This window comes from Dinoponera quadriceps, unplaced genomic scaffold (genome assembly GCF_001313825.1).
Source record: "Dinoponera quadriceps isolate SergipeBrazil2010 unplaced genomic scaffold, ASM131382v1 scaffold248, whole genome shotgun sequence".
NCBI classification, from domain to species: Eukaryota; Metazoa; Arthropoda; class Insecta; order Hymenoptera; family Formicidae; genus Dinoponera; species Dinoponera quadriceps.
The window spans coordinates 1128235-1146234 of NW_014554606.1; the positions used below are offsets into that span (position 1 = coordinate 1128235).

Sequence of the window (18000 nt, forward strand, 5' to 3'; positions counted from 1 at the left end):
TTTTTTTTTTTTTTTTTTTTTAATATAAATCCGAGGAAAGTTATTAAATTTGTCCAACTATGACGTTAATTAGATTTGTTACACATTTATGTTTTTTTTACGTGTTCTTTTTTTTCTTCCCGTTATATTTTTTATAATTTCGCTTTTTTTATTTTCATTCTTTTTTTAATTATTTTCCCATGTACCATTGCCAATCTTGCAACAGACGCAATCAACTACCTCTCAGACTTTGTTCTCATCTTTACTAATCATACTCATTTAACGTGTATAAGCAAATCCACTTGGTATGACGGCGAATCTTAATGTTGGGGAAAGGTTTCTCACTAATATTGACTTCGCCTTTTGAATTATGTCGGTCAGACGTTACATACGCGCTATACAGTGTTACTTACTATAAAAATGCTGTGTGCTCTCTCGCGATTATAGATGTGTCGAAGTAGTAGAGATCCTTCGGGCGACACGCAACGTTTCCTTCTTACGGTCTATTACAACCGGTTTACACGGTACTAACAGTTCAGTTCATTGCATTACCACTAACTCATTTTACCTCTTAGGGGCATAGCAGCGAAAACACGTATCTACATAAAGCTCATTTGTAACATTTGTCGTATCAGCTGCTATTCCCGCGTCATTACTAACCACATTCATCACAACTAACCCACTAACTTCATTGCAGCTTTTTCCTGGCAGACGACAGTCCTGGAACAATCAGAGGTGAGCCCTCCTCCTTCTGCTCTGAGCCCACCCCTGAGCGCACCTCCAATTCCAATAAGTATGAGCACTCCCGCTGAAGATGGCCCTGGTACTGGTTCAGATCCCATAATACCCGCCGAGGAAGAGGACGATGACGTTTTTGAAGCAGAACCAACTCCACCCGCAGAAGTGGAAGCTAACGCTAATAAGAGACGCAGTCAGTCGCTCAGTGCTTTGCAATCGAAAGAGCCGCAGAGTCCACTAAAGGTAAGTCAACTCCTCGACGTCGTGTCCTCGCGTACGTTCGAACAGAATTACGTATCGCGTTGCCTATTGACGAATCTCTCTCCTCACTTTCGCAGACTAAAGACAGGATACGACGGCCCATGAACGCATTTATGATATTCTCGAAACGGCACCGCGCCGTGGTGCATCAGCGACACCCGAACCAGGACAACCGCACGGTGTCCAAGATACTGGGCGAATGGTGGTACGCGTTGGGACCAGAGGAGAAGCAAAAATATCACGATCTCGCCTCGGAGGTGAAGGAGGCCCACTTCAAGGCGTATCCGGATTGGAAGTGGTGCAGCAAGGACCGGCGGAAGTCGTCGACGGCGAGCTTCAAGGGGAGCGAGACCAGGGCGAAGTTGAACAGCACGGGTGAGGAGACGGATCCCCTGCAGAGCTCCTCCTTGGAGGATCCGCTGGCGATCGCGCCCGCCGACGAAATGCCCGCCCCGATCGCCAATGCGTACAACGAAGTTCCCGTTAATATCGAAGTAAGATGATAGCCAAAGCGTCTGTGATCCTATTTTGTTCGCTCTCTACATTTTTTCCGAAGAGAGGGAGAAAGAGAGTAGTGAAGCGGAGACCGGCTTAATCGGCGGATTTTGTCGGCACAGATGATGAACCAGTCGCATACGCAACATAGAATCGCGGAGATCCCGCTGCAGGTCGAAAGTGCGGACGTTGACGTTAAACAGGACGACGACGGAAACGCGTCGGACGACGATCAGATGGTCATTTGCGAGGACCCGCCTCAGCCGGAGATAGACTTGAAGTGCAAAGACAAATTGACCGACAGCGACAACGACGTGCAGGAGGAGGACGGGGAGAAGAAGTGCTTCAACCAGTCGCAGTTCTCGCCGGTGAGCGGCCAGCAGAAGCGAGAGGCGGTCAACGTTAAACAGGAAATAACCTGCAGGCCTAAGCCGATAAAAGGTAATCTCACCTGAGCTCCGTTATCTCTCGAGCGTGCGTTCGCGCGTCTGCACTAGCGATGTAGCGAATAGATCGGGATATTGCGCTGTTTTAACCGGTGTGATTCTTCATGTTTGTATAGCACGGATACCCTCAACAGGTATAGAATCCACAACAAAATATCACCATACTTCCATGGATAAAGGCGGTACTGTATCAGTTTTGTCGAGTACGTATCCTTATCACAGTCCTGTCAATCCAACAGGAGTGTCGGGATTCCAACCGACCGGCGGCGCTTTCATAACTATGCCAATATCGCCGAAAGTTATTAAGCCGGAGCCGGTGAAGGGCGAGCAGCAGTACAGCACTCAGTACAGCGTGAACAATCTCGTAAGCATCCATACTGAGAACGGACGGAACATGCCCAAGTTCACATCGGCTCCGGTGTTGCAATCTGTAAGTATTAGACGAGAGAGCCCCGGGAGATGCCTTAGTGCACACTTTTGTCACGACACTGCCGCGTTCTTGAGAGAGAGAGAGAGAGACTCACGCACCTCAAGTGTCGCACAAACGCGATATTCCGCATGATAAACGGATCTTTGAGAGTAGATTACGTTCGTTACGCGCGTGTGGGAGAATTCAGGACGGAGCGAGTCCATAATTTTCAAGTCCGGATCTACAGTAAGTGCGGCAAGGTAAAAGTACCGACAAGCTGACAATGGGAAAGCTAATCTAACTCTGGACGTTCTTATCGTTCTGCTCTTGAAGTTTCAAGTCACGAACAAACAGAAATAAAGCTAAATTTCAATTGGCATACACTGACAATTCACGTCTGTTATCATTAACAATGCGACTAGTGCGGCTTTATACTTGTTCAAGGTCATTGTAACAGCTGAGTGAAATGACGTCATAGAAGATATCTTTTATAGAATGATAGTTCCTTAACGTAATTCGATCAATAGATGAGTCGTATTATAAAGCTGATCCTCGGAATTCAATGAAATGTAAAAAATTTAAAAAATGCGTCTAATAATATTGCCAGGCACTGTATGTATATTATTCAGTATGTTGAAAGTTCACATATTTATATTTAAAGACCGAAAGAATGTCCGCACAGTTAGGTACGTGTCCAGGCATTGGCACTTTTATCTCAAATCTTCAAAGCTTTTTATTCTAAACAATAAAATGTAACATAGTTTCTGACAAAAACGGCGTTTTCTTGCGCTGTCAAAAGTCATAATAACGCTATAAAATCTTAGGAATTAGGCCACGTCTGGTAGCACTTCATCGTCATCATCACTCTGCCAGAAATTACGTTACGATTTAACGCTTAGAGCAAGATGCTAAAGTTTCACTTATTGTGGATCCAGCCTTAAGGCCTGTCTTAAGTACGAAGGCACGTCTAAGGTGGGCCTTGAAAGTTATCGATTATGGCCGATATTTGGACATGTAAAATTGTGCACTTGGTTCACCATTACTCTCTTTGCTCTGCACCTTTGACAATACAGATTATCTCAAAGAAGACACCGGACGTTTCTTTCAATTGCAGCTTCTTAGATCGATATATTTGCGCACATACAGGGCAGTATTAGTCTAAAAAGTTCGTAGACAAAAATCTTTAATTCGGACACATCAAGTGCATCTCCGTCGAAATATCGTCGCACACTTATTTCAGTGTCTTTATTCTATCATCGAAAATATTCCTGGAACTTTTCTACTTAAGATACTTGAAAAATATCTCTATTTTCCGCTCGATTGCTTCGTACGTGTCTTGGAATTGTACTCGTAAATCCACGAGCCATGAATACCCTCGCCGAAAGTAAAACGTTTATCTGCTGTTTCGTAATATTTCCACCCGCTGCATTCGTACAGCGCGAAAAAGAAATTTCACAAAATAACAACGCGGACACTGATCGGTCGGTTGCGACAATGTTCTCACATGAGGAGAACAAAATGTCCACGAACTTTTACGACGGGCCGGTATTCGTGCGATCGCTCGTTGTTTTACTCGCGCCTCCTCTCAGTTTTTTCCCCCGCCCCGCGAAGTTCCCGTCGAAGTTGTCGCGTTTCGAATCACGGGGGCCGATTATCCGCTTATTAAGAAAGTAGTGCGCACGTTGTACCCCTCTGCGAGATTAGTTTACGCCGAGCGAATTGTGCTGAGGATTCAGGAATCACGTTAACGAGTTTAACAATACTAACAGATTGGATCGAAACCTATGATGGCGCTGTTGAAACAACAGCAGCCAACGTTGCAGTCGTTAGGCACTACTCTTCGTCCCCTTACTTCAACTGTCCCTTATCAACCACCGTTCACTCTAACATTGCTCGATAACGATTTGGTGGCTGTTTCCAAACCGCAGCAGGGATCGCAGTACCTTAACCCGACACCGCCGCACTCCAGGATGTACGGTGGATTCCAGGTACCCATCTCTGGTGAGCATCGAGAACATGCATTTTCCGTCGCGTTTCATCTCGCGGCACTGTCGCGTCCGAACGAACGAATCTGTGATCCGTTTGCAGACGCCGGTAATCGCAACAACATATCCGTGCAAAGCTTGGTCCCCAATAACAAGATGGAGATCCAGAGCGTGATCGTGAGCAAGCCCTACCCGGTCTCGACGAATTCCACCACGTCGACTTACCGAGGGATCGCCCATTCCATAGCCCGCCTCGCGGAATCCGAGAACAGCGACAATCAGCTGACCGCGAATCACGCTCAGTTTTACGGTAATCATCAGAACGGACTTTTCTTATCTCTCATGACCAGGGATGTTGCGATACACCATGAAGTAGGATACTAATATTGAAACGGGTGTCTAGTCAAGAACGTAGGTACCATTTGCGACATTGGTATTGGAAGAAAAATATCAATGCCGATACTGGTATCGAAACTTGACAAGAATTTTAAAGAAATATAAAAATCTGGGAAGTGTTTGTCCTTACGAGCTTTTAAAGATTTCGTATGTCTACGCATAATAATGTTACCACGATATAAAGATACTTTTACTTCCTGCAATTTCTACGGCTTGTGATTTAAAAAGGATGTGTTTGAGAAGAGATGGGCGAGTAAAAAAATATCGACACTTCGTAAATAAAACATCGATACACCAAAAAATGAGATCACGTCAGGCCAACACTATCCTATATTTTGTATCGATACTTTTATTTACGACACGTATAGATATGAAATATCAGTAATTTTTTACCGTACCGCATCTCCCTATATTCATCCTTACTGTGAAAACTATATGAAGAATTTAAAAATAATATATCAAAACAAAGTAGTACCGATATGAGCACGAATATCCGAAAGGAAGTATCGATACAGAAAGAACCCCGGTATTGAAAGAAAAATATTAATACCGGTGTTGTATCTCAGTGAGTATCACAACATCCTTACGTGCGACTTTTGCGCGCTGTTACTCTCGTACGATTCTCACGGACGTTGTGCTTTGTTTCCCCTCCCGTCGCCCGCTGCAGTCAGCAACGTCAAAACGGAGGACAGGAAGGAGACCGTGAACATCGTTCTGCCTGCAAATAACGACAAACACAAGCAACCGTCGACGCCTCACACGCCGCAGACGCCTCAGAGCAATCATGGCGGCGGTGATCTGCCGTCGAGTAAATCGTACTCGTTCGATGAGAGCCAGAACAACGACATAGGGCCGAGCAAGGGCCCCTTCATGCTCGCTCCGACTCCGGCGCAACTCGGTCGCGCGCCACTGCAGAGGAGACAATCGATGGGTACGCAAAATAATACGTCCTGGCTTTGGCATTGACGCAGTGTTTACCTTAGATGATTGCTTTAGATCCGTCTAAATGAAGATGAGACGAAAATTCGAAAGATTCATCTTAGATGAGGTGACATGTTTTTTTTTTTCTTAAGATGAATACGAATATGTTTTGTATTTCTTCCATCTAGATAAAGATGATCTATTTATTCATCTGGATGATTATTTAATTTCATATAGATACCGGCGAACACTACATCAACGCAAAAGCGATAAATGTCGGTTACGGTGGAGAGTGTACGTTGACACATTTGCATCACCACAGTAATCCACTACTGTTTTTGTTCTTCGCTGCTTTTCTCTATCGGCTTCCTCCGGTCCTTTCTCCCCTCTCATTACCCTCTGTTCTTTTCTCTTGCAATAGCACTGCCTCCCGCTTCAAATGCCGGGGATCATGGGCCAATGACATCTCAGCACTGTGACAGTCGACCGCAAGCGAACGCGTCTCAGACGTCAGAGCAGACGCAACAGCAAAGTTTGGCAGAATCTCACACTTCCCCCTCTCCATCCACTAAGAAGGCTTCCTTCTTCAAGAAGAACGTAGAGGATGGTATGGACAGGTACTGTCGAGACGGCATCTCTTCAATGCGTCTCTCTGTACTCTGAAGAGAATTGGGCTTCATTTGTTCCTTTCATTCTCGACGCTTTTTCTCTGTGCAACTCGGAAATATATCGCAATATCAGATATCCGACGATGTACGCTGAACGCGTATCGATGGTATGTTTGCAGAGTACTCGAACAAGTGAACTTTCAAGAGAAGTTCTCGTCGTTGCCGGAATTCAAACCGGGGGATATACAGAGTCCGAGTGCGATCAGTATAAACACTCCGGGCTCGTCTAGCCACAGCAGCGTAGCTTCCGGGTTACATTCGTCGAATTTGCAAACTTCGATGCAGATGCCAGGTTATCGAAAAAAATCGGCACCAGGACCTCATAGGCCCACAAGTAATATTCCAACGAACGATTTGCTAATCGTGCTGTTGCGTTTAAGGCTCCTGATTATTCGCTGTCCTTGTTCAGTGAAGTCAGAAGCGAGATAACGCAATACTAAGAATCGATAAATTAACTCGATATTGAACTTTCCTTTCTCATGTCGGTGCTAATTTTACGATTATTTATCGATTGTTCGAGTAAAAGGAAAGTGTTCGTCCAATTTTACAAGTATGCTGATTCGATCACAAAATGCCATTTTATGGGTAATCTTTTTATTTGAACGTATAACGCAAGTGATCTGTTCTTTATAGGTGAAACTGGCTGCGCTAATTTTACCACCCTTCTTTTTATGCGATGTTACGGCTTTTCTTTCAAAAATATGCGCTAATTGCGCGACAAAGAACAGACCTAAGAATTCTTGGCGTGCGTTCTCTCGCCTCTGACGTCATCAAACAAAGACGCGTTCACGTGTACATAATTTCCGTGCCAATCAGTTTGCGTTTGCTCTTCAACAGTGAATGAGGACGAGATCGACTCGGACACATCGATATCAGCTACCCCGAAGTCCACGTCGAGCGTCAAGCTGACGGGCAACACCTTCTTCGGGCCGGATTTCAACGTCGACGCGTACCGAGCCAACAACGATCTGATCGACGTAGACGCCAGTTCCCCGCGAACGCCGAAAACCCCCGGTGGCGGTGGCGGGAGCGCCGTGGGGATCGGCAGGAGCGACAACGAGCGCGGCCATAGGAAGATCCTGGAGCAGCGCCGGCATCTGGTCATGCAGTTATTTCAGGAACACGGTTACTTCCCATCCACGCAGGCTACTTCCACGTTTCAAGCTAAACATGCGGATATATTTCCTACCAAGACGAGCTTGCAATTAAAGATCCGGGAGGTCAGGCAGAAAATGAAGGCCAATTCGACGCCGATGAGCGCTAACAGCCTCGTCAGTCCATTGCCAGTCTCCGAATCTTCACCTGTTGTAACTGGTAAATATAAGAAAGAACGAACCGTTTGAGTCATCGCTATCATTTCTCTCGTTCTTCTGTTCCTTTTCCGTGGGTACCACGTTAACGATTATCACACCTCTATTGGCACATTTCTCGGAAGTGGATTTATCGGGAATCTAAAAGAATACTCCAGACACAGACGATAATAACCACTGAGTGCTCACTGAACTACTTTCTCCGCAACGAACGCAGCCGGCGTTTGGTCCGTTCTTCTTGGCTGAACTCGGGCTGCACCAGTTCTCAAGAAACGTAAGCACACTGAAGCATGAGAATCTCGTACGTACGTTTTATATGCTTCGATATGTGTGTAAATTTCCCGAAGTAGCACGACCAGTTCAGCTCAGATGAACGGAGACCGGTAGTACGCTTCTTTCTTAAACGACCGATGTTTCTTCTCAGGTCCATTGACTGCTCCTCCAACATCGATGGGAGCTCCACATTCACTGCCTGTAAGCAGTAGTGGTAGCTAGCACCCACGTGCCAACTGTGATACTATGCATCCCCTTACTCCACAACACGAGTACATCATTATCCTTTGAAGAGGGCAAAGTGTTTTTAGAGAAATATCGTTAGTGCACACGACACATCTCTTCGAAACTTTGTAAAGTACTCACATGCGGAAAGGCTTTAGTGCAATTTTAATTGAGACCTGGTGCGGCTAACTTGGCGCGGACATGCTGAGGCGTGTTGATATATAAGTGTCGGCCGACTTTGTACATAATATCGAGGCACGATTTGCACGTTCGTCGACGCTTCCCCGTCGTCGGCTGCTTCCTCGGAGTGTATGTGTGTATCTGTGTGTGTGTATGTGTGTATGTGTGCGTGCACTCGCGGTTGCTCGGGTTCGTAATCGACTGCGACGAGGAAAATTATTGTAAACGTCGTTTTCACGTCGGACGGATCGCCCTGGAATAAACCTCATGGCGGTTTGCGTTCTCGTCGTACGTGAGCTGGAGTTCGCGCGATCCGTGAGACGAGCTCTTTCCTCTTCGAAACGAAAAGACAATATACTGCGCGCTGCATACGAGGATCCGAGGATGAGATTTTGGGAGGAACGTGAGAACAATGAGAGAAGAAGAAAAAGAAGATGAAGGAGAAAAAAAACATATACGACGTTATTTTAATACATCTTGAAATCGCCATTCGTGTTTCTCCGTGCAATTCTCAATCGTATATAATTGATATTTGTACATCAACACGTCCTGCGTGATTCATGAAAGGCCTAAGCCATTGTTAAATATTGTTGAAAATACTATGAAACTCAGAGAGAGAGGAAAAGGGAGAGAGAGAGAGAGAGAGAGAGAGAGAGAGAGAGAGAGAAGAAAGCAGGAAGAGAGAAAATCGTAATTGGAGAATATTATGGAACATAGAGTTAACGGAACATTATAAACGTGAGAGAATCAGAGTTTATATACCTTAGTTATACTTTATATATTATATAGGTCCAAAAAAAAGAAAAAGCTAAATAGTATGAAAACTGCGATAAACTGCACAAAATTTCGGTGAACAATCTCTGACGGAATTAACAGAGGTCGTTTCACGCTTGTACATATTACAGAATGATCTTGAGGGTAGTGGGAGATATCTGAACAGTTGAAATGTCTACAATTCTCTATCTGAAGAATCGTGAAGGTGATCGCATTCTATGGTGATTCATAGATTACAATAACAGCGGAAATATAGGAACCGTGCCATTGTGCGACGACAGGAGGAGCAAAGGGAATGCATGCGCTGATAACTCCCTTATTAGCGAAGGGATAACTGTTAGACGACTCTTTTGACATAGATAATATGTAACATGTTTCCAAACATTATTGAAAGTACTTATTCTACTGTTTTTAGAACCTTGCTAAAAATCAATGCTTTAATCTGTAATTTTATTGTAGAATTTTTCTTTTTTTTTTTTTCTTTTTTTAAGCGGTCCTTGCTTTTCCCCGTTTATTATCATTATTATTATTTTTTTTTTTTCGTTTTATTTTTCCCTCTCGCTGGCCTTAGAATCTAAGTGCTTTTAAGCAGGCCTTAATTTTTTTTTTTCATTTTTTTTTGGCCGTGACAAATACGCATTTTTATTGCTATATGTCTTTATATTGTACATCCGTCACGTACTTAACACGTACCATCGCAAAGAGGCAAGAACAAAAGTCGATTAATTGTTACGATATTCAAATGTCGATATACCGATTTTTAATGCGCAGTTACCATACATCTCATCAACGCGTGCAGCACCCTTTTATACCCGAAGCATAAAAGCATCTACGTTGAACGATCAGTACACACATATACATAAATGTATATATTGAGTTGAGTCGGATCAGTATTGTTATATCGTCGTTTTAATAAGTTTTGCCGTTTATTATCCGGACGATACGGTGTATCGCGCATATTCGTTTTAATTACCATCTTTTACTGATCCAACTTCCTTCTCTTTCCTCCCCCCCCCTTTTTTTTTTTTTTTTAAAGCCGTTGAAGCTCTCAGAACTATCGCGTTGAATTTTAGCAAGGGTTGTTGAATTTGGCTGTAAAGAAAATAGACTATGTATAATTAGTGATATGTTTATAAAAACGAAAAGCGCACCTCGAGAGGTTGAAGTCTCGCGCCACGGCACGTATATTGTAGTTAGGATATGTGAAGTAGTGTCTATTCTACATATATTTTGTAAATAGAGAACATACGATACACTAATTGAATATATACATAATATTATATAATATATATATATATATATATGTATATACGTTATATAGTATTATATATATGTACACATACACACACACAACACATAAATTTAGGATGTAACGGAGGTGTGGTAGAATATATAGTATTGTAATTTGTAGAATTATAATTATGAGGAAGAAAGCGCAGGATTTAAGCTTAGGATAATTGCAGATTATGGGCCTTCATCTGTAGTGGACTCTTGTGCTCGGGACGGTCCTCCCACCCTTCTCCAAAGTCTAATCCTTTCCTAAAGCGTTAGGGGATACGCGATTGTTTGTATATAATATAATTATATTATCGTCCTATCGTCCTATCTCTTGATTTATTATTATTATTTTTTACCAAGCGTTAAGCGCACTGGTGGCAAAACGGTAGTGTAGGAAGAGGGAAACTTAAAGCCTGGATTGATCCTGTGATGCTTTCGCGTTCATCATTGTCGTTACTTAAGCCAATCTCTCTCAGTTCCGTCACGGGGAAACTCCGTGCTTTCGCTTTCAGGTCCGTACTAGCGAGCTGTGTAATTTTATTACGTTTTAAAACGATTTTTATGATTGCGTTTCATGCGCGAGCGATCGTATTTCGAAGGCTACCGTATGTTATTGTGAGAGAATATTTTACGGAGAATATATACATGCGTGCATTTACGTCGCGTGTCATGAGATGTGCAAGAGATCGTTTTTATTTAATTGGGTTGAATACCAAGGAAATGTGTCTTGTTCAATGAGATTCGTAGAAACGTTTTAAGAAGATACTTTTTATCAGGAGAATATTTTAAATACGGAAGTGCTCAAGTCTTACTGTGTGTGTATATATTTATGCGCAAGAAATCTGTTTTACACAGATATCTATATAGCGGATTTATCCTATCGAATACACATATATATATATACCGATATATCTGTGTGTTTACATAGCTGAGCAATAACGAAAGAAACCGTGCATAGTAAACAGACTGCTTAAACAATTGTCAGAAAGAGAAATTACCACTTTACTGTATACGCACTCTTCGTAAAAATCTTTTTAAAAACGAGATATCATTCAAACACATCATTCTTCGCCTTTCGATGAAGCAGGATCTTAACAGGGTTTGAATATCTCTCGCACTCTAGCCCATCTCAAAGAGTTTAAAACGAAAAAAAATACTATATATTTTGTACTTGCGTAAACTAGCGAACTACTTTCCAGTATTTATAAGATTCTTAAATGAAATACTTTGATATCTTCTTCCCCCTTTATTTCACATGGTGATGAAATACGTTCCGTGATTTAGCAGCCATGAATGTGACTGTGATCTAGGAAAACAGAAGTAAAGTAAAAGTGGCAGCTACTCTACTGACTATTTCTTCACCACATGACTTTCTTCCTGATCCCTTCCTCTTTATATTTCTTCCTCGATCGCTGTATAAACGAGTATGCACTATAAATCGAGCGCTTCTTTACACCGTTCTTTTTTATTATTATTATTATTTGCGTTAGACGTATTTTTACTATGCTTAGCCGCTACTGATTTACCGTAATATTCATTATTCTTTATTATTTCTTGTTTAATTTTGAAATATTTTTAAAATTGTTATGTAATTATATATATGAGTCAAGATTAATGTTAATGGAAAAAAATATACGAAGCATACAAAAGTAAAACAATACCATAGATAGCAGTGGTAAACAGTGACTCTTATGTGTATCCATGCAGTAAGAAAACTTCACGTCGGACACATCGATACACTGTACGCGATGATGTACATGCATATACATGTGTGTGTGGGGGAAGGGGGGTAATGAAGTATAAATATGAATATATATATATATATATATATATATATATATATATATATAAAGAAAAAACTATTAAACACAATCGCATATATGACATGGCATATATTATATATGTATTATAGGAGAAGAACGTGTGTATGTGTGTGTATATATATATATATATATACATGCACTCTCGGCTGAGGCATTAAAATCTGCACCAATCCAACGAGAAACACAACAGTTAGTCCGCTTTTTACCCTGAGACTCGATCGACTTAAGCACCCCATGTTAATCCAGTCAGTGTCGGTGAAGCAATATCTCCGGGAGTGTATCTTTAAGTACGAATTGTATATCTCGGTGCATCTGTGTGTGTGGTCGATTCCACGAGGCGTCTCCGCGTGGAGAAAACGGTGTCAGGGATATGCGCGGACACACATTTTTATTATCCGATATCACGACAATTCTATATACGACATCTCACAATCGTACGACCATCAGTCGGGATCATGCGATGTCACTGTTCAGCGGGTGATTATTTCGGCGGGATCATTCTTTTATACTGTGTACTAATTGTAATATTGTTTTACCGTTGTGCCTGTATCGATATATCTCGGAACTCACCATACGACTCGATTGTTTCGGCACATATGCTCAAAAGAAAAAGGAAAGAGGGAAACGGCAGTGTTCGCATGCGGCTAATAAGCATGTACCGATGTGACGATTGGCAGATTTTAACACTGACGCCCTTATATACGAGAACCAGTTGTTGGACCAAATTGCCGATACAACGGCCATTTTGACTTACAAATGCGTTTTACTTTTTCTAAGGAGCGATTTTTGAGCGAGAGAGAGAAAGAGAGAGAGAGAGAGAGAGAGAGAGAAAGCGAAAGAGCAGAAAGTGAGATAAGAAAAAATTATTCGAACGGCACTGTGACATTTACCGGAACGCAACCCGTTGCACCGAATCTGTGTACCTGCCAAAATCGACGAAAGAATAGAAAAAGCGCCTCGCCCGCGACTTTCTGTATGACGCAAACGACCGAACGCGTTCTTTTTCCGATCGATGAAACAATTCACCGTGTAAGAAGGAAGATTCTGATCTGACGAAAACTCGGAAGTGTTTGGGAGCTCCATCATGTGTTCGTTCACATCTCCTGAGAATAATCACCTCCTTCCGTTTGAGCGAAAGACCGATTATTTTCCCATCGAGATTCCCATGTTGAAAATTTCCAGGTGGATTCCCATAGAAATGCAAGGGATTTTATGTAAACCCATCATAGGATATTAAAAATCCATGTAGGAATTCATGTAGCGTGTGAAAATTTATATAGGAATCTACGCGACCGGGAAAGAATTGTCCATATATAATTATATATAAGATGCCATATATATATATATATTTATATATGGACATATTCTATATATAATTGCATATAAGACATTTTTCTTCTGGTGCAACTATGAGATTCCATACGGATTATCACCTGGTATTTTTGAACATAGTCTCTCACGATCATTCTCGTGTCACATGATTGTCGAAAGTTCGCGACCCCCCCCTCCTCCCCTCCCCCGAGCAATCGTATAAATGTCACATTGTCAGCTCTCTTGAATATTTCCGTATCTCACATTCTACGTAAATTATTTCGTCGTGATGTTCGTGTCTGCTCAGTAATAAGTCGTAGTATTATGGCCGCGATGTGGAATCACACGAGGGATCCCTTCATATTATTTCGGCGAGATATACGTTGCTGCTATATATATAAACGACCATAATTTTATTACGCGAGGTGTATTATACGAAAGAAAGAAAGAAAGAAACAAGTCTACTCGTAACTCGATATTGTGTAAAGGCTATATTTTATTATTAAGATGGAAAGAAGTGTTGGTAGATTATCTCATGTCTGGCCAAAGTATTATTACGCTGATGATAACATATGTTACAATATCGGTTTTTATAAATGTAGAGTTGGCATGTGCTTTTCTTTCGGTTAAACATAATCACCGCAAAGAGAGAGAGAAAGAGAGGGAAGGAGGGAGAGGAAGGGAGCTGTAACTTGTTGAACGAAGCGCATAAAAGGTAAATCTTTTTTCCAATACACACTGAAGTGCATTGTTCTTGGTGGAGACATCTTAAGGGCCTCTGTACATTAGTATTAATGATACCACGATAAAGAGAGAACGACGAGAGAGAGAGAGAAAGAGGGGAGAAAAACGATGACGATGATGATGGAAAAAAAAAAGAAACAGAAAGAAAATTCTTAGCACATTATACCGATTACGAGTTTTCAGGAGGCAGATAGATAAACGGAATATTATATATACACGGAAAAATATTCTTCATCAGATGTATATTACAGAATCATATATATTATATACTGATGTCTGATTATAAAATATTGAACAAGTGTTATCAAATAAAATGTTGTAATCTGTGTTGACAATCGCCGATGTTCTAAGCTCGACACGACCGTTCACGGAGTACGGATGCCTTCTTCGGCGGAAGAGCGTTTTATCACGCGAGTGCAGGACGCGTCCGCGAACAAAAATTGTGTGGGTCGTCGGCGAAGGTCGGCGTAATTTTTGTCCCCGGACGCGGCCAGAAGAGATCTCTCCTCGTTTTTCCCGGGTCGAGGAGAGAGAGAGAGAGAGAGAAATGTTGCGAGACGCGCGAAGAGATCTCGATGTGTGTTGAGAGAGAGAGAGAGAGAGAGAGAGAGAGAGAGAGAAAGAAGTCGGATGTGTATATATTTTCTTAAATCGTTATTACAGAGCCCGCGATCCCGGCGGATCGCGATTGAATATAAAATAATAAAAGGAAAGAAATGCAGTTTAATAAATAAGATCTGTAGATGGACACAGAGTCTCCACGTTCATTGTCGCCACTTGTGCTTCACTTGGACGCGGCGTTCTCCTTCTGCTTTTTCTGCTTCTTCGTCTCGATCTCGTCGATCGGCGCTGGCTTGACGAACGGGATCTCACTTTCGTAATTGGGGGGCATGTAGCGCGCCAGGACCTTCGGCACTTTGACACCGACGTCCGTTTGATGCACCTCCAGGATCGCGCAGATGACGCGCGTCACCGCGCACATCGTCGCGTTCAACATGTGAACGTAGTCCGTCGTGGTATTCATCTTCTTCGTTTGGCCGTACCTGGCGGGATTTTCGGGAGTCTTAAGTGAGTTGCAGGTCGTGAAAGCAATCGAGTCAACTGGGTCGCCACGGAAAGCGTACCTTGAAATTCCCCGACTTTCCCGTGCCTCCCGGACGACGGTGGAGAATTTTCCACCGAGCATTATACAATCTTAAGCGTAGTCCACAATGGGCAATGGGAATATGTTTGTAAGAAAGAATAAGAAATCGACCGATTTTATTCGAACGTAAAGGGAATAATTGACTATGATTGGTTTAATTTCTTATTCTTATTTCTTACAAATATACTCCTACTGCCTATTGCAGACCACGTTTTCAACTTAAATGTTTCAAAGAAGCAAGAAAGATAAGTTGTATTATCAGAAGTGACGCGAACTTATAAAAGTTTAGTAACATAATATAATCCTGAGTGCAAATTCAGGCTCTTGAGGAAAATTCCAAGTTCCAGGTTTCCCCTGGCACTTGAAATCTCCACTTTTCCTGGCTTCCCAAGTCCGTGGTAACCCTGATATAAATCAATCGCGTCCACTCGACTCGTATATTCGCTCACCTGACTAACAACCTCCTGGCTTGGTAGTCGAGGCAGTTGCTGCAGGACACGAGTTCGCGGAACGCGCGGGAGCCGGGGAACCAGGCTTCCAGGTCCAACTTCTTGGAGGCCGCGTGATTCAACGCGCCCGACACGATACAGACTATGCGATAGGGGATCTCCAGGGCCTGGTAGAACTCCTCCGCGTTGGAGATCATCTCTTCCATCATCTCCCACGACTTGTTGTCGTAAGGCGAGGTGAGGCAAAATTGCTCGACCTGCGAACGGGAAGAAGGAGAGAAAAAAAAAAGCATCTCGAGATGGGATTCACTTCGCTTTGTGGAGCGAGAGTTCCCGTTCGGATACCTTCTCAAACTGATGCACCCTGAAGATACCCCTGGTGTCTCGACCGTGAGAACCGACCTCCTGCCTGAAGCAAGTCGAGATGCCGGCGTACTTGATCGGCAAAGCGTTCTCAGCTATCCACTCGCCTCTGTGGAAAGCGGCTATCGGCTGCTCGGACGTGGCGATCAGATACTTCTCCTCCAGTTCCTTGTCCTCGTTGCGCTCGCTACCCTTGCCGACCACCTGACACGACAAGAAGTGACAATTGCAGTTATACTTGTACCCAAGTGACTTCTTCTTCGCTTGAAATGGGAGAAGTCCCCAAAGTGCTACTGTACACTAATTTATATTAATAATAAACACCTTGTACAATTCCTCGTCGAACTGAGAGAGCTGCGCCACTTCCTGCATCGCGTCTTTCCGCATGACGAACGGCGTGTAAAGAGGTTTGTAACCTTTGTCGGACAACTTCCTCAACGCCAACTGCATCAAGGCCTGTTGAAGGAACACCGCTGGCCCGGTGAGGAAGTAACCTCGTCCACCGGACACTCCCGTCCCACGTTCCCCGTCCATCCCGTCGATCATGTGGATCAGGTCGACGTGGGAGTACTTCTTCTTCATGCTGCAATCTCCCCAAGTTCTTTCCACCTGAAGTACAAGAAATACAAGAATGAGCGTTCGAGGTAAACCATTGTAACTCGTTCCAGTTACGAGTCGAGAAACAGACCGTCCGTTCTTACCTTGTTCTCTTCTTCGTCGTCGCTAACGGGCACAGATTCGTGCAGATGGTTCCCCACTTCTCTGAGAGCGTTGTTCCTCTCCAACTCGGTAGTTTTCAGGTTCTCATCGTTCCTCAGTATCGCCTCGTCGATCAGAGTACGTATTCTCTTGATCTGCACCACCGTCAGCGCCTTCAGGCTGTCGGAGGTCAAATTATCCAGGTTGTCGGCGATCGCCCGGGGCACCGTGTCGTCGTCGCCGAGCGGCTCCTTCCTCTTCATCTTCTCGCCGATCTCCCTGCTGCACAGGTTCTTCAATTTGTTGAAGTTGTCGGCGCGATGCCTCAGCTGCCGCCAGTGCTTGTCCTTCTCGATAACGGTGTCCACCAGCTGGACATCCTTGAAACGCCTCCTCTGGTTGTCCCGGATCTTCTCCGGCTCGAAGCCCTTGTCCTCGCGGAACAGGTCCAGGTCCAAAACCATCCTTCGCGACTTTCGAGCCCCGGTTCCCGGTGGATACGCTGCCGTGCACGTGACGATTCACCAGCTGTCGGATGAGATCATAAAATTCGGTATTTCTCGCGTGGATATCGAGATGCTGAATGACATTTTTCTCTCTTTCTGTGATTTATGGAATGAATTAAATATTTACCTAGGCTGTTTCCTCGTCTTCGAGGGTCAACGATGAACGTTTTTCGAGACAGAATACCCGGTGACGACTCACTGACACACGTCAGACGCAAGCGAGAAGCGGTGCTAAGCGAAGTGACGAAACACGAAAGACGTCTGTTCTCATTCGCCTCAGAGAGTCGCTCTGTCACATCTATCTAACTTTATCGCTCGTTATATGTAAAACAAGGATAGATGGATAAGGATAGAATATCATAAGACATAACGGCGCTGATAGCGTGTTCCCGGAACGCAGCCTTTATTCCGCCTGCCGGAGACGAGATATATTTGTGCGGATGTTTCGAAAATCGCGATGCATTGAAGAAGTTTTGAACTGTGCGAAGTGCGAGTAAATGTAAGACTTAATACGTAGACTTTATACGTAGACGTTCGCCACGTAGGCAAAGCTGAAAAGGATCGGTCGAGCACGAAATTCAAAGAAGCAAAATTCAGCGGGCATTTCACGGGTCTCGATGTAC

At 43.4% G+C, this 18000-nt stretch overlaps 2 protein-coding genes across 2 annotated transcripts in view; one reads left to right on the top strand and one right to left on the bottom strand.

Annotated features, from left to right (window-relative positions):
* The window catches only part of LOC106752319 (putative transcription factor capicua), a 33845-nt gene extending 24906 nt beyond the window's left edge, over nt 1–8939 (top strand). Inside the window, 11 exon segments of the mRNA XM_014633935.1 lie at nt 677–960; nt 1056–1472; nt 1596–1914; nt 2036–2349; nt 4098–4329; nt 4417–4623; nt 5377–5640; nt 6052–6247; nt 6418–6632; nt 7136–7612; nt 8033–8939. Of these exon segments, the coding sequence (XP_014489421.1) occupies nt 677–960; nt 1056–1472; nt 1596–1914; nt 2036–2349; nt 4098–4329; nt 4417–4623; nt 5377–5640; nt 6052–6247; nt 6418–6632; nt 7136–7612; nt 8033–8103 (2996 nt within the window). The 3' untranslated portion in view covers nt 8104–8939.
* Nucleotides 8940–12957: 4018 nt separating this feature from the next.
* On the bottom strand, nt 12958–17860 carry LOC106752318 (serine--tRNA ligase, cytoplasmic). Its single transcript, XM_014633934.1, has 6 exons — nt 17505–17860; nt 16874–17399; nt 16497–16781; nt 16155–16376; nt 15810–16066; nt 12958–15259 (listed from the first exon to the last, which is right to left on the bottom strand). The coding sequence occupies exons 2-6, from the start codon at nt 17333–17335 to the stop codon at nt 15001–15003; spliced, it is 1485 nt and encodes a 494-aa protein (XP_014489420.1). The 5' UTR covers nt 17336–17399; nt 17505–17860; the 3' UTR covers nt 12958–15000.
* Between the last annotated feature and the right edge of the window lie 140 nt (nt 17861–18000).

Bases quoted from the DNA above. Each gene is read 5' to 3' on its own strand.
- LOC106752318 (XM_014633934.1), bottom strand. From the start codon at position 17,335: ATGGTTTTGGACCTGGACCTGTTCCGCGAGGACAAGGGCTTCGAGCCG. The intron at 16,067-16,154 runs GTATCCGAACGG...TCCCGTTCGCAG, and splicing joins GGGTGCATCAGTTTGAGAAG to GTCGAGCAATTTTGCCTCAC. The intron at 15,260-15,809 runs GTGAGCGAATAT...AAATCCCGCCAG, and splicing joins GCCAGGAGGTTGTTAGTCAG to GTACGGCCAAACGAAGAAGA.